The 16,956-nt window shown below is 38.3% G+C and overlaps 1 protein-coding gene across 1 annotated transcript; it reads right to left on the bottom strand.

Moving 5' to 3' along the window:
* Positions 1–622: 622 nt before the first annotated feature.
* Positions 623–4,753, bottom strand: LOC113335649 (probable polygalacturonase). The gene is made up of 5 exons (XM_026581674.1): positions 3,935–4,753; positions 2,554–2,674; positions 1,955–2,203; positions 1,625–1,778; positions 623–1,522 (listed from the first exon to the last, which is right to left on the bottom strand). The coding sequence occupies exons 1-5, from the start codon at positions 4,343–4,345 to the stop codon at positions 1,000–1,002; spliced, it is 1,458 nt and encodes a 485-aa protein (XP_026437459.1). The 5' UTR covers positions 4,346–4,753; the 3' UTR covers positions 623–999.
* Positions 4,754–16,956: the final 12,203 nt, after the last annotated feature.

A 16,956-nucleotide genomic window follows, 5' to 3' on the forward strand; every position in this document is an offset into this window, starting at 1 on the left:
TTTTCTTTTTATAATTTGTTTTTTTTTGGCGGGAGCTTCTTGGAGTCATCGCTCCTTTTGGTTCTGTTTTGGTAGTAACGAAAATTTTATTTTATTTATTTATATATATAGTATAGTACAGATGTAATGTCCAAAGCCCAAGCCTTGTGACATGTTCTGACTCGGAATTTGAGTCAGAGATCTAATTGTTGGCTCATACATTTGAGTTGGAGGTATTTTAACTTAAGTCGGGTATCATTTTGTATGTACCCAACTCTGACTGGATTTAAGAGTTCTCTGGATTTAACTCTGAGTAATTTTTTTAGTCAGATGTAGTGATTCAGATTCAGATGCAGCTGAGTCAGATTTAGACTAATACTAGTAATATTTTTAGTAAAAGAAAAAACAAACACGTGATTCAGATTCAGCTGAGTCAGATCAGACGAGTTGGTTGAGTCAGAAAAAAAAACAAACAACCTGTCAGATGCTCAACTTGGAGCAATACCAAAATAATGCTGTAGGATTGTGGTCATACCTTGGTTTATTTTGAATGAATGAGCTGGTTCGATGTTTGAGTCGATAATACCATGGGCAACCCTTGATGCTTCACATCTACTCCTCTGACAACTCTATTAGACAAACATTTACAGATTTGAATCTTAGGTTTGTTCATTTCAGATTGCAGTTTTTTCTAACATCTACACATGAATTTATTGATTCAATGGAGAGAAACCCTTGAACTCTTATCAGAAGCAAAAAAAAAATGGATAGAAGGGTTTACTAACACAAACTACTGCAAACATTTCATCATCATCATTATCATAAAACAAACCGGGGATGAACTGTTGATAACCGCGAATGAGCTTCTTCAGAATGCTCCCCATCTGCTTCTCTCCTTGTGTTTACTGCTTGGTAGCTACATACATGCGATTGACTGAAGCCTGGTATATCGATGCTCATTTAGAGCCCCAGGCAAAGTACAACTCCCTCTTGAGTAAAATTCAGTCCTACATAAGATCCTCAGAAATCGTAGTCTATATCAGTCACATTCTGTGCACCACGTTTAATCAAGTTCCCTTGCTCATCATAAAGATCAAGGTTCTCGCATGGTGCTGGGAAGATTGAACCAATGACACGACCTTGTACAGATGAACACTGGAAGATATGTTTTTTCTTGTATGATATTCCAACTGAGAAGTCCCGGAATGTTAGGTTTCTCAAGGGAATTTCTGGACTTCCATGAAGTCGGACTGGCACACGTACTCCCTGACCATGTATATTGATGAAATTTATGTTACTGAGGATTGGGTAGGCTTTGGGATCGTACCCTGCATCAGGATGCTCATTGTAATCAGTCTTGACCACAAATCCTACACGCACATTGTCAAATGTGATGTTTCGGTAGGTGATGTTTTGAATGTATCCACCTCTTCCTGCGGCTGTCTTGATCCTCATGGCTCTTCTTGAGCTCCATACAACAACATTTTCCACAGTGATGTTTGAAACTCCACCCGACATCTCACTGCCTATAGATACTCCAGCACTGTTGTAAATTCCACAAAATGATTCAGTTTCTCAACAAAAAAAAAAATAGTTCCAGAGTACCAGAACATTAAATCTTAATCTGTGATGCAAACTAATTCACCTTACTGTAGAACGAACAACAAGGTTCCGAATGAGAATGTTTGTTGATGGCCGACCATAAGCAACTCCATACTGATCCCAACCACTCTTTATTGCAATTCCGTCATCTCCTACACTTATGTAACAGTCCTCTATCACAACATTGTCACATGAATCTGCACATAAGAAACCACACTGTTTTTAATTCAGAGGTTGAGAAAGATGCAAAAAAAAAGACACGGAAATTCTTAGAAAACCACTGCTGCTCAGCACCCAATTAATAAGCGAGCTTTAGGAGCAGCATCAAGTAACTAAAAAATGTGGTTTACAAGATCCAGGAAAGCATCATTACCAGGATCTATCCCATCCGTGTTTGGAGCACCAAAGACAGGAGCTAAGATGGTGACGTTTGTGATGAAAACATTCTTGCAGTCATAGGGATGGATTGTCCAGAAAGGAGAATCACGTAGGGTTATGTTCGAGATATGGATGTCACTTGACCACATTATCTGCACAAGCGGTCCCCTCGTGTAGTTGAGAAGCTTTTGTTTATACTTCTTCCACCATGACGGACCTTGTCCATTGATGGTACCATTATGACCTGTAAGTAAGCGAAGGAAAATTCACAAAGTATGTTAGCTAGCATGTATTTCAGCATCAAGAACGAATAATTCACTCTTGGCTAAACATTACATTGAAGTATACTTTAGAAACTCAATGGCTCGTATCATGCCAATAAGGAATATTTTGGCGAGCACATATGGCCAATCTGGCTACTGATTTACAGTTTATGAGTTGAGAATCTAGGTCTTATACCTACAGAAATATGGATGGCTAGATAAAATTCCTCAGCAATTGTAAACAATAATGAGAACGAAGACATTAAGTTCTCACATTCCTAAAGCGAAACTTCAATTTAAAGTAAACCAGGTAAAAAGAAATGTGTCAAACCTGTAATAACCACATCCTTGAGATGCTGACCATGAATCAGACTACCATATCGAGGTCCAGCATGCTCCCTCCCAGCTCCATATGATGGTAAAGGAGCCATAAGAGGCCACAACGCTTCGTCCTGTCATATTTGAAAGTTAGTATCTCTAGTTTGCACAAATAGAAATAAATAAGGAAAAATAATTTAAAGTTGAACATTTTACACATAAGCGCACTAGGACATTTTGATTTAGAATACTAATAGGCAGGATCTTAAATTAGTGCCAGACGAACATGTTTGGTTACTAAAAATATGATAAATTCAAACAAGTGTCTAACCCTAACCAGCTTATGTTTCTTTTTTGCTGAAGACTCTAAAGCTAAAAGTTAAACAATAGCTTATTTGACTTCTACTAGTGACATTACTCCAGTCTTAATGAACCCAGAGAAGATAAGTCAGTAATGTTGATTAAGACTAAGATATCCAATTGTGGACAAGTTCAACCAAAACATGATACAAACTTTCTCTAGTAGTTTTGCCATACACATAAGTTCCTTAAATCATCATAATCTTTAAAGATCCACCCACTAACATTCATAATCACTGCTTACTCCACGACTAAATTCCAACTACTAGTAATAGTAACATTGTCAAAACATTAAAAGACTTTCCTCTTTAAGCTGAAAAGAATAATGAAAACTGAAAACCCACCACAAATAGATATCGAACATGAGAAGAATTAATAGCATTTCCTTCGTAAGCTCTTGCACACAATTGTGAACCATACATTCTAAGTATCAATGGTTATAGCAAGTTACTTTTCTTACTACACGCAACCACTTCAAATTAATGTCATAAATGGGTTCATAACTTCACAATCAAACCCAGTAGAGGTAATCAGTATTGTGGATTAAGACTAAGATTTTCAATTGCGGACAAGTTTAACCAAAACGTGACACAAACTTTCTCTAGTAGTTTTGCCATACATGTAAGTTCCTTAAATCATCACACTCTTTACAGATCTCCCCACTAACAGTCATAATGACTACCTACTCCATGACCAAATTCCAATAACTAGTGACATTGTCAAAACATTAAAAGCTTTTCCTCTTTATTCCGAAATGAATAATCAAAACTTAAAACCCGCCACAAATAGATAACGAACATGAGAAGAACTAAATGTGTTTCCTCTTAAGCTTCAGCATACAATTGTTAGTTGCACATTCTAAATATCAATAGTTATAGCAAGTTTCTTCTCTTACTAAACGCAACCACTTCGAATTAATGTGTTAAATGGGTTAACAACTACCTAATTTTGAACGCAAACCGCAAATCGATTATAATCCTATCATTCAAACAAATTCAGAATAATGACAATAAAAAACATGAATGAAATGTCACCTCAATGCCAAGTATAGTAGCACCTTCAGCAAGGAACAAAGTCATATGACTAGTAAGATTAAACGGCGCTGTAAGCCAATTCCCCGGTGGCACATTAAGCTGCCCACCACCTTTCTTCCCCAGCTTCGCGATCTCCATAATCGCCTTCTCGAAAGCTTTTGTATTCTCAGTAACACCATCACCTTTACCACCAAAATCAGTCAAATTAAATGCAAATGGTCTCAACATTGGCATTGGTTTTGCATCAACTTTCAAACCCCATAAACCATCAACTAGAAGATTTCTCTGCCATACAAACAATGAAGCAAAACCCATGATCCACAGGACTGTAAATAATGTTCTGTGTGATGATACTAATGCTGGTATACACCTTTTCCATTCTAATCTCTGGTCGTATATTCTCCCAATCATGATCTTAAATACACAAAATCAGCTAAATTAATCCTACTAGGGTTTTGAGATTTGAGTGTTTTGATCAAATCTGAACTAAAAATTGAATTTCAAACAAAGGGTTCTGGAATTTGATTGTTTTAAGCGAAACCCATGTTTAAAATGAGTGTAATTTCATGAAAAGTGTGAGCTTTTTGTGGAAATTGTTTTCTGCAACTTTAGATTTGAAGCTGGGAGTTATTATTGTACAGGAGGAAATTCGGAGATTGAGAAGAGAATAAGATGAAGAAGAGATAGGAATTTGGGGAAAGTAGAAGTTAGGGTTTGGTGAAAGTAGTAGTTGGGGTTGTGGGAGTGAAGTCATGATCAGGAAGACGAGGTTTTGGAGTACATTGAAAGGGAAGACAGACTCTGGTTTTTTGTATGGAGAGAGAGTGAAATTTTAACTAAAACATTAATTTAACAAATTGTTATTAATAAAGACGTTAACTGACTATAATACCCTTGTCCCGGAAAATAATAATGGCGTTTAGCGTGGGACTTACCGACTGAAACTAGGAGAAATCATGCGAGGAAATTCAAGCGAAGTCTAGGAATCCGTTTTAGTATGAAAATTATTATTATTGGGCATCTAAGGAAATAGTTTCGAGGGTTCATATGGATTTAAATATCCTACGGTGAAGATAGGGGACGTAATCTTTTTGTTTGAAAGTTAGAAAGTTATATTGAAGAAAAAGATAGTACAAAAATACAACCTAGGAACAATTCAACATCACATTAGATATGTAGAATTGTATCCCAGTAAAAGACAACTTGGTTTACAGACAAATCCCTAAATACATTCTCATTAGAAAACCAAAGCATAATAGTTTGTTTTATCACCAAAACTAGCTCATCAACATCCATTGCTCTTCCTCCAAAAGCTCTGTTGCTCCTCTCCTTCCACAGATGCCACATAACTGCATATAACACCTTCCACCAAACAGCTCTACACCTTCCATTAAGATTGTTAAACCTCCATGATTCAAAATGACTTTTTACTGAGTTGGAAGTAATCCAGGACACCTTAAAAGCATTTATAAAATAGTTCCACACTTCAGTTGCATAAGAACAACAAACAAAGAAATGATCTGATCTGATGTTTCCTCTGTGCTTCTACAAAAGGGATATTTATCATCCTGCACTTCCACACCCCTATGCTTAAGCATACTTCTCGTTGGCAAAGAATCATGAAAATTTGCCCAGAGCATAAAACTTACTTTAGGTGGTATGTTCTTCTTGCACAGAAATTTTTCAAAATCCCAATCTGAGTCATCTTCCACCTGCCAATCATAGCATTTCTTCAGTGTGAAACCTCCCATAATGTCAATATCATCTTCATCTTCATTTAAACTGTGAATTGTCCCCAGTTCATTGCATAACAAATCTCATTCCATCTGTTCTTGATGATTTAATCTTCTTCTAGTCTGACACAGCAGCCTCCCATTCACTATCATATCTAACATAGAAGCAATAAGAAAAATACTAAAATACCAGGTATTTAAATTTTAAACCTAATTTATTAGAGAAATCTGTTTTCATTGCTCTCCTATAATTCTTCCATCATCTTCTTCTTCCACATCATCTTCATCACCTCTTTGATCCATCATATGCAAAACCAAATGATCAATCCAATCAAGATGAAGAAATGAATAATCAAGGAGTTGAAACACCACTTATTCCACCTGAAATGACTTCAATAAGGTAAAATAAAAAAACCCATATTATTTCATTGGTTTTATTGCATGAATAATTAGATTCGACCAATTTAGGTTTTCAAAAAAGATTTTCAGAACTGTCTACGGTTTGGAGTTGTTAACTACCAAACCGTAGACTCTATATATGATTTGAAAAATGCAAACATCCAAACCGTATATTTAACTGCTTTTGTATACGGTTTGATTTTCAAAGCGTAAGTTTATCCTTAAGTGAAAAATTGAAAAACTAGATTCCCAACCGTAGAGTTCTATTTCCAAACCGTAAGTTGGACTGAGTTTTCATACGGTTTGGTTTTCAAACCGTTGATGAATCCTTAATTGATTTTTTTGGTTTTTTTTTACTGTATAATGTTATATCCAAACCGTAAGTTGGACTATAATTACATACGGTTTGTTTTTCAAATCGTAAGAACAACTTATGGTTTGTTTTCCAAGTCGTCGGTTCCCCTGAGAAAATCTACGGTGGGAAAAAAACACCATATACGCAGTTCACGGTGTGATTTCCCTACCGTAAGTCATTTACGGTTTGGAATTCTTCAATTCCAAACTGTATATTATGGGTTCAAAACCCTACGGTTTGAAATATTCATACTTCGATACTGTTATCTCCACTTACGGTTTGGTCAATAAATTTTCTCCACCGTAGGTTGGCTTACGGTTTGAATTTGGGGGTTTTTAAAAGCAAAAATAAGTGATGGGTTTTCTTTATTTTTTATTTTTATGATCGTCAGAATAATAGTTTTTTTTATGATCACCATCTTCATCATGATTTATGAATGAAAAAAGAAGGAGAAGATAATAGATTTAGTTTTTTTTTGCATATGATCATCATGTTGATCATAATTTATGAATGAAAAGAGAAGGAGAAGATAATAAATTTAATTTTATAATTTATGGAGGGCATTTTAGCCATTACAAAAAAATAGTTGGATACGGGGTTTTATTGATTACTATTTCATAACCCGATTTTATCATCTTGTGAGCCCTCAAAATCCAATGTTTGGAGCCCCAATAATAGGTTAGTATTGGGATTGGCACAGGACAAAATAGAGCCCAACATCCTCTCACTCGGGATTTTTTATCCGTAAGTTTAGCATTTGGGTCCTGCTAGTTTTTTTTTATATGGAAAAACTCAGTCCAAAGAGGCCTAAGGCAAGTACAGATGAGTTGGAGGACTGTTGACACTAGTCCTGCCAACATTTTTTTTTACAAGCAAGAGCAATATTAAAAGTTTCCAGGTTCTGGTTTCTATGAATAATTTTCATACTAATCAAAATGAAATTAACAGGCATAATCCTGGTAATGTTATCATCCTCTCTAGCATGCATAGAGTCATGAAAGTCGAGACTAAATCTTTCTTTAACAGCATTGTGGTATAGCAATTTGAAGCGGACCAGGATCTCCATAGATTCCGCTTGTATTTCTACGTTGGTGTGCTGCATTTCTTTGGCCCATATGAAAGCTAGGTCTGCTCCTCCTGTTGCCCCTCCAACACCTGAGTGTCCTAGATGTCCTCTCGTCCCAATGGGGTTACCTGCAAGGTCTGTCATAGTTAGTGCATTGAAAAAGATTCGACTATCAGGGTCTTGTAACGTGCATATCTTGATGATTATGCCAAAAAAACCCTCTAGTATAATGTCTTGTGTCATATGGAGTAATGTTATTATCCCCAGAGGGGACATTCTCCTCAGAGATTAGAGAGAAGGTATTCATGATATGATTAGGAAGCTTGTGTATTCTGTGATAATTGCATAGATATTGCCTAATGCAGCTTGAAGTTTGGTTGGCATTTGGTTGGATATTTATGAAAATCAGATCACATATGGCCTTCCAGATAAACCAACAAGTAGTAGCATATAGGCTGCAATCCTTGTTTGCATCACCTAGTAGAAACCAAGAATTCAGCCAGTCAATGAAATTTGTTGCATTATCAAAGATAGTGTGATAGTGACCAAGAATTTCCTGCCAAACATAAGTGGTTGTAGGACAATTGAGAAACATGTGTGTCATTGTTTCTTCCCCACTGTTGCAGATTTGGAAGATGGGATCAATGTAATGCAGAATGCTAGCAAATTTAGCATTAGTGGGGAGAATTTCATGATCACACTTCCAAACAAAATTTTTGATAACTGGAGCAATATCCATGTTCCATATTGCCCCCCAATTTCTAGATGTAGTGTCATTTCTGTAGAGATTATCTATCTTGGCCTTATAAAGGCTTTTGACAGAGAACTTTCCTGTGTCATCTAAATTCCACTGAATCGTGTCTTCTTCCACAGGGTGAGTGACAAGAGCAAGAATGGTTTGTGCAATGATAGGATTGAAGATATTTTGAATCAGGGTGTTATCCCATTGACCACCTGGAAGAAGAATATCAGCAACAGTTTCAATGAAGAGTGGGCAGTTTAATGATTTTGTAACTCTAGCTGAGAGACTTGGGATCCAGATATCATCCCAAATTTTGATCTTTCTCCCATTGCCAATTCTCCAGGTACTATGTTGATGAATATTTTTAATACCTTCTAGAATCCCTTTCCGTATCCAGGAGTCACCATCTTTTGGTTTAAGGTCCATATTGAGCACATTGCTGCCAAGTAGGTACTTAACATCCATTAGTTGAAACCAAAGAGAATCTTTGTCTTTCTCTAGTCTCCAGCCAATTTTGGTGATCATTGAACTGTTGAAAAGTTCCATATTCATGAAGCCTAATCCTCCTAGTTCTTTAGGCTTGCAAACTGTTGTCCAAGCTTTTGGATATTAAAATTTTGGATTCTCTAAGATTTTGCCCCAGACGAAGTCTCTTTGAAGTTTGTTTAGATCTTGGAAGTTTTTCTTTGGAAATCTGAAGCAGTTCATTTGATATATACTAGCAGTTGATGTAACTGACTTGATGAGAACTTCTCTTCCAGCTGGGTTTAGTGGAAGATTTTTCCATCTTGAGAGCCTGATTTTTAACTTGTCAACTCCAGGATTGAATGAGTTAACCTTGCTTATGTGAGTGAAGAGAGGAGATCCTAGATACTTGTTATCCAGCTGTAGAACTTGAACACCCATAATGTTACTTATTGTAGGTATGAGTTCAGGTTTTGTGTTTTTACTAAAGAAGACTCCAGATTTGTTGAAGTTGATGAGCTGTCCAGAGTTTTGCCCAAAAATATTTAGAATATCCATGATATTTTGAGCTTTAATCTTGTTGGCTCTGTAGAAAACCATACAATCATCAACAAAGAGAAGATGGTTGATGTAGGGAGCATTTTTGCAAATCTTGATTCCAGTGATGAGCCCCAAATCCTCAGCATGAATAAGAATTCTAGAAAGTGACTCATGCAGAAGAGAAAGGGATAATGGGATAAGGGATCACCTTGTCTGAGCCCTCTAGAAGATTGGAAGAATTCATCTGGAGAGCCATTTATCAAGACTGCAGATGAGGTGGTGGATATGCATTGACGAATTTTATTGCACCACTGCTCATTAAAACCCATCTTCTTTATTATAGTGATGAGGAATTTTCATTCCACTCTGTAAAAGCTTTAGCCATATCAATTTTGATTCCCATACTTCCCTTTTTACTTTTTTTACATCTCTTGGATCTCATGGTATGTATTATTTCATGAGCAATGGCTATGTTGTCAGAGATTTTTCTTACAGGTATGAAAGCAGATTGATATGGTGATATAATTTTGTTGAGGTATGGTTTCATTCTTTGAGCTAAGAGCTTGGAGATGATTTTGTAGGTTGTGTTACAGAGGCTTATAGGTCTGAAATGACTTGGTGAAGAGGGGTTTTTAGTTTTAGGGATGAGGGAGATGAAGGTGGAGTTCATCTCTTTGAGCATATGACCAGAAATGAAGAAATAATGCACCATTGCTACAATGTCATTTCCCAGAATCTCCCAATTTTCTTGAAAGAAGTTTGGAGGGAAGCCATCAGGGCATGGGGCTTTGTCACCTGTCATGCTAAATAGAATTGATTTAACCTCATTATAGTCAGGAGTCCTATTCAGCATGTTGTTGTCACTGGTGGTGATTGAAGTGGGTATAAGGTTGATGATTTCTGGGTCCATGTTTGTGGTTTCGACAGTGGCAATTTTTGAGAAATGACAGGTGAAACATTTTCTTACTTCTTGATAATCTGTTATCCATTCCCCTTTCTCATCTTGAATTGTATCAATCTTGTTTCTCTTGGTTCTACTTTTTGTGGCTCTGTAAAAATAACTAGTGTTTTGATCTCCCAACTTGATGATTTGATCTCTGCTATTAGTCTTCCAAAAATTTTCTTCAATGCCCTGTCAATTTTTAAGAGTTTGTCTTGCATTAGTTAGAGCTTGACCTCTATCCATCATGAAGTAATTGTTATGCAGCCAGTGAACGTGTTGTTCGCATTCTTCTATGTTTGTTTTGATATTGCCATAGACTTCCTTGTGAAAAAGCGGGGGTCTAACAACACCACCCAATATTTCACTTAGCAATCTGTATGGACTAACTCCGAAATACTTTGATAGAGAATCAACTAGACAGTCAGACTCAATCTAGATAAAAGTATCTCAAGGAGTTAATATCTTTCTCTTGATTTGATTTTTACTCAAGCTAAGAATCAATAGCAAGTCTTTATCAAATACAAGGAATAACTTGGACGGTATCAAAGACCAATGTCCAAGGATCAATCAATATCAATCAACAACCAAAGGTTGGATTTACAATTGATGATTACAAACGCACAACCTATATTATTTCAATTATATAAAATATAATGCGGAAAAGAAATAACACATACACCAGAAGTTTTGTTAACGAGGAAATCGCAAATGCAAAAAAACCCCGGGACCTAATCCAGATTGAATACACATTGTATTAAGCCGCTACAGACACTAGCCTACTCCAAGCTAACTTCGGACTGGACTATAGTTGAACCCCAATCAGTCTCCCACCGATCCAAGGTACAGTTGTACTCCTACGCCTCTGATACCAACAGGATACTGCTCACTTGATTCCCTTAGCTGATCTCACCCACAACCAAGAGTTGCTGCAACCAAAATCGCAGACTTGATAATAATTAAATCTGTCTCACACAGAAAAGTCTATCAAAGGATAAATCTGTATCCCACAGATAAACCCTAGGTTTTGTTCCGTCTTAATATATGAAATCAAGGTGAACAGGAACCAATTTATAATCCGGTCTTATATTCCCAAAGAACAGCCTAGATTAATCAATCACCTCTCTACAATCCTTCCTGACTACACATGCGGTTTGTCGAGGAATCACAAACAGTAAGACGAAGATGTTTGTGACTTATTTATCTTTCCTATCGGAGAACTCTCACGATCTCAATCCCATCAAAGATTGTACTCATACGATAGAAGATGCAAGATCAGATCACACAACTACGATAAAAGTAGTATCGGTCTGGCTTCACAATCCCAATGAAGTCTTTAAGTCGTTAACCTGGTTTTAGAGAAGAAAACCAAAGGTTAAAAGGAGAATCGACTCTAGCGAGCGCACTAGTATCACACAGGCGTGTGGGGATTAGTTTTGCACAATGCTAGATGTTTCCTTTATATAGCCTTCAAATTAGGGTTTTGCCTTAGTTACAAAGCAATCAATATTCACCGTTATATGAAAACCTGATTTAGATTCAAGCTAATATTTCTCAACCGTTAGATCGAAAACTTAGCTTGTCACACACACTTGGGTAGACGTTTACTGGGTTTGAAAACCATGCCCAAACGTGTACGTGTATGTTGGTTCAACATAGTAACCCAAAAGGTTAACCATATGAGCATTTCATATTAACCTTGTTCTTCTTCACCATAACTAGTTCAATTGACTCAAATGAACTAGTTAAAGAGTTGTTCAATTGCTATGGGATCTTATGTAACTACACAAGACACAATTGAAACAAAGATGATTCGATTCAATTAAATCGGCTCATGAACTTTATAGCCACAGTTTGCATAAAGCATTCCTAAGTAATTTAAGTTTCATGTTCAGAGCACATCTTTATATCATAACCACTTAAGCTCACAAACAAGTTCGCGAACTTAAGATAACCGGTGGAGTTTTCCAAACTCAGCAGAAATCTCGGCAAGGAGACTTTCGCCAGTTCGCGGACTAGGTTCGCGGATTGAGTTCACGAACTTACACGCAAACGAGTTGTTGGGAAATCCCAGCAGAAATTCTCGGTCGAGAACTTCCGTCAGTTCGCGGACTGGGTTCGCGTACTTGGCAAATCCAATTCCTCCGGTTTCTCTCAATCAACAAAGTTGGAAAACTTCGGATTAAGGAATACATGGTTATGTAATCTGAACTCTCATTCCAATCATTGAGACATTCACAGAGGACATTATATAGCCGTTATTCACAAACCGTTTCGCGTCAGGGCAATTCTCAAAGTAATTGAAACATTTCATGACTTTCGTCACTAGGTGAAGATAAACTTGATCAAAGCGAAACGCTTTACCAACACATGATTTCGAGATATAGATAGGCGAGATATACTCGGCTCGAAATATCAAATGTGTAAGATCCAGTCTATATAGCATACGACTTTTGTCTCATAAGAAGTAGGAGATAAAAGAGATAGACTTTTGAGTGATAGATAAGTTCAAGTCTCCACATACCTTTTTGTTGATGAAGTTCCACGGTTCCTTGAGTAGATCTTCGTCGTTGTATGATAAATCGCCATGAAGTCCTTGAGCTCAACTACACTTTTCTATCCTAGTCCGAGACTTCACTTTGTAGGCTAGAAATTTTCAAGTCTCCACATACCTTTTTATATCTTGTTTATCTTTGAATCTTGAATGTTAAAGTAGTTTATAGCCTTTAGATTCATTTGGATGTAGCCATCAGAAAAGATGCAACTACATTTTGGCGCTAGAAATAGGGAGGTATGAAGATATAATCTACCTCCCTAATAACAAATTTATATCATTTTCACAATATCCTTGAGAGAAGTGGATTTCATACCACTGTTTATAATTCTGTTAAAATTTATGAGTATAGCTCGGACTCAACACGATCCAAACGATCTGTGAAGTCCTGAAGACCCTCAAAATCAACAGATCTACATCTTTTTCGCTGATGTTCTTTAAAAATTTTGTTCTTTAAATATTTCTTACATCTTCCTCAAGATGCTCAGGAGAGTTGAAGATCGGAGTGAAAATGGAGTCTTAAACACTTCGACACTCAAACAATCTCCTCCATGAAAGGTCTGGGAAGAAAGTTTGGTCAATAGACTTCATAAGAGAAAGTACTATCCTATGAAAGTTGAAAAGACAAATTATTCATGATGTTCTTCATCTTTCTAGAAACTCAAAATAGTCCATGATCTTCTTCTTAGAAATCTAACTCTAAGTCAAGGGGAAGGATTAACGAGTAAATAATCATTCATCAAACTCAAAGTTTGTTCAAAATCAAAAGTTGAAAGACATTGAGAGATATTTCCTAAAATGGAATTAAAGATATGCTCAATCGTCATGACTTGTTTTTTTCCCAGTAAAGGTATGACGTGTAGAAGGAGGTATTTTTATCGAAAAAAAAGACAGACAAAACACCCTTTTTCATCACTAAAACTTTACACAAGTAGGGAATGTTTTGACATCTTCACATGTCTCCAAAATTTACTGCAAAGTCTTCTTGTACTAATCTGTCTAGTCTGAACTATGACTTAGTAAATGAACATGACCTGCAAACTTAGGGTCCCACTTTTCTAGAAGAAGAGACAAATTAAGCATTATTGCGGATATTGCAGGTAAGGAGATGGCGACGAGACGATCTTCTCGCACGAGCCAAGGTGAAATTGGTGGAGCCCAGAGAGAAGGACTAGACGAAATGGAGCCATGCGAACCTATACACAACGGTGTACTCCCAGGAGAAGGACAACCCGATAATCAATATCGGGAAGGGTTAAAAGATAACTCTAGCTCTGACGAAGAGGGAAACCCCTTCAAGAGACAAGGCGATATCCATTTAACTCAACCAGGAGTGTTGAATCGTTTGCCAAGGAAAATAGTGAATAGTGAGGTAAAGAAGGACAACCCTTCTACCCTCGGCGATAACGCTGCTGCTATCACGACCATCCTGATAGCACAAGAGGCACAGGATGAGAGAATGAAAAAGTTAGAAAGACGTAACAGGAGGCTAGAACGGAGAAACCGCAGGAAGAAACACAAAACAAGGAAAAAGGTGCCACTCACTACCATAGAGGAAACCCCCGAGGAGGAGAATCCTTTTGAGAACTTGCAGGACGATGAGAGAGTCAATATCCCTGACACCTCGAACGAGGAAACAACGGATCGCTTTCCCAAGGGGAACCGAGGTATTCCAAGCCAGGAGGACAGTCCGTCTGAAGGATCATCCGATGTCGATCCCAAGCATAGACGAGAAAAGAATAGAGAATACGAAGTTAAGATTCACTGTGAGGACGAGAACCTCGCAACCACAAACCCCAAGAAGGGAGAGACTTCAAAGTCAACTCGTTCGTAGATAGTATTGTATGCCGAACGATCTGACGAGGACTCAGGGGATCAAGATATCTCCGTCCCGAAACTTCTTTCTCGCCCGAAAGAGCGCAAGGAAGAAAAAAGAAGGCCGAAAGGCGGCATATCGATGATCAATTATAAGTCTGACTCTGCCATCTAGAGGCGATGTTCAGAGAGGCCACAGGAAGGCAAGAAGGCAAGAAGATGGCGGAAGTAATGAAAGAGGCTGGACAGTCTCCCTTATCGGAGAGTCTATTGACCCAACCATTTCCAAGGAAATGCTCACTCCCAACGTTCACAACTCCCTTCACAGGGACCGGCGATGCAATCAAACATCTCCAATCATACCGCATGAAACTAACTCAGTGAAACCAGCACGATGTAGTAATGTGTAGGTTTTTTCATGCTAGTATAATAGACGAGGCCCTAATGTGGTTCAACAACTTGTCTAAGGAGTCGGTTAAGTGATTTTCCCACCTATCCGAGTTGTTCCTAGAAACATACATACATAACAGCCGAGTCAAACTAGAGATCGACATGCTGTTCCAAATAGCTCGATGACCAAACGAATCACTTCGTTCTCTGGTATCTCGCTGGAGAAAATTATGTGCTGAGATCGGAAGATTCTCAGAGGCCTACGCGATCTTGGGATTTAGAAACAGTTTAAGAAAGACAGATCCCCATATTCGTCTGCATGTACGAAACCACGCCACCTTGTTTAGGGAAGTTAAGAGAGATTTAAGAGGACTACATATCCCTTGAAGAACTCCAAGATGGTACCTATGACAAATTGGTAAAAGGAACCTGTAGAGGATAAAATGTGGTAGAACCATAGAACCCTCAGACGCCAGCCCAAGGAGCAGGGTGACCCAATAGCGGGTCAACTCAGTTCGCTAAACATCAAAGTGGAGGATGGAAAAGGCGAGACCAAGCCCATCAAAATAAAGGAAAATTTGTAGACCCCGTCTACACGAAGCTAAACGCTCCCCTATCCGAGATCTTCAAGAAGATCGAGGGGAAATACAAGATTACCTACCCATGGAACAGAGGACAACAGCCCGAGCGCGCTAAGAACATAACTGATTTCTGTGAGTTCCACCAGTTCCATAGCTACACGACGGACTCATGCATAAATCTGAAGAATATGGTGCAAGACATGATTGATGAAGGGAAACTCCAGGAGTACATCGCGCAACCAGCGACCCAACCAACTACAGGAGCACCCGTACATCGTGTGGAAATACCACGTGAGGCACAATACTTGGGATGCAATACTATATCGCACTCAACTATCACATCTCCCATACCCGAAGGAAATATTACAAGGCAAATCCACAAGCGAAACTTCGAAGGCGACGAAGTCTTTAGTGTAGCAAGTGAACCCACCATGGAGGAGTGGATGAAAATACCTATCAGTTTTTCAGCCTTGGAGGCACCTGATGGAGGACGAAATCACAATGATCCACTAGTGGGAACGATGGCTATCACACTCTCCGAAAATGAGGGCGAGGAAGAGAAGCCTAAGGCACTGTCATGGGACATGCCTAAGATACTAATAGATGGAGGAAGTTCCGTCGAAATTCTATTTTATGAGAATTCAAACTGATGGGTCTTAAAGATGAGTGCCTAATACCATCTACCTACAACATATTTGGCTTCAATGGATCGTCAACTCGCCCAAGGGGCGAGGTTACATTAGAAATCCGTGTGGGAAAAATCCTCACTTTAACTGCCTTCTATGTAGTGGATGTGCTTTCACCCTACACAGCTATTGTCGGGCGATCCTGGGTGCATGGGATCAAGGAAGTCGCCTCGACGTACCACCAGAGACTAAGGTTTCCAACACTCGATGGGATAACATAGATCATTGGAGACTCAGTCGAGGCTAAGTACTGTTACAACATGGACGTACAAAATGGCAAGAACAGAGTACACTCCCAAAAGGCGCAGAAGAGGAAGGCTAAGAACGCCAACAGCCAGGATGAGATCCACGATTACATAGCAATAAAAAGTGAAGCAAGGCGCTCGGACAATGTACCAGCCTCGGACGATGTCCCAATCTCGGACTCACTAATGAAGTCCTTATAGCAATTAAAGAACCTCTCCGATGTTGGAGAGCTCGAGTCTGTTTTCTCGGCCTCGTAGCATACAAAGGAAGTAAATATCAGAACACCCGAAAATCAGGGCATAGTTAAAATTGGAACTCTCCTCGACAAAGAGGAAAAAGAGAAATTAGTACAAGCACCAAAAGAATATGCTGATGTCTTCGCACGGCGCATGAAAGACATGCCTCGAATAGACTCAGAAGTCTATTATCCAATATACAAAGCCCATTTTCCAGTAGGATGTACCAGGTTGGGCAGAGATAATCTCTGTAAAGATCTTATCTCCAAGATAT

Source organism: Papaver somniferum, unplaced genomic scaffold (assembly GCF_003573695.1).
Source record: "Papaver somniferum cultivar HN1 unplaced genomic scaffold, ASM357369v1 unplaced-scaffold_15, whole genome shotgun sequence".
NCBI lineage: Eukaryota > Viridiplantae > Streptophyta > Magnoliopsida > Ranunculales > Papaveraceae > Papaver > Papaver somniferum.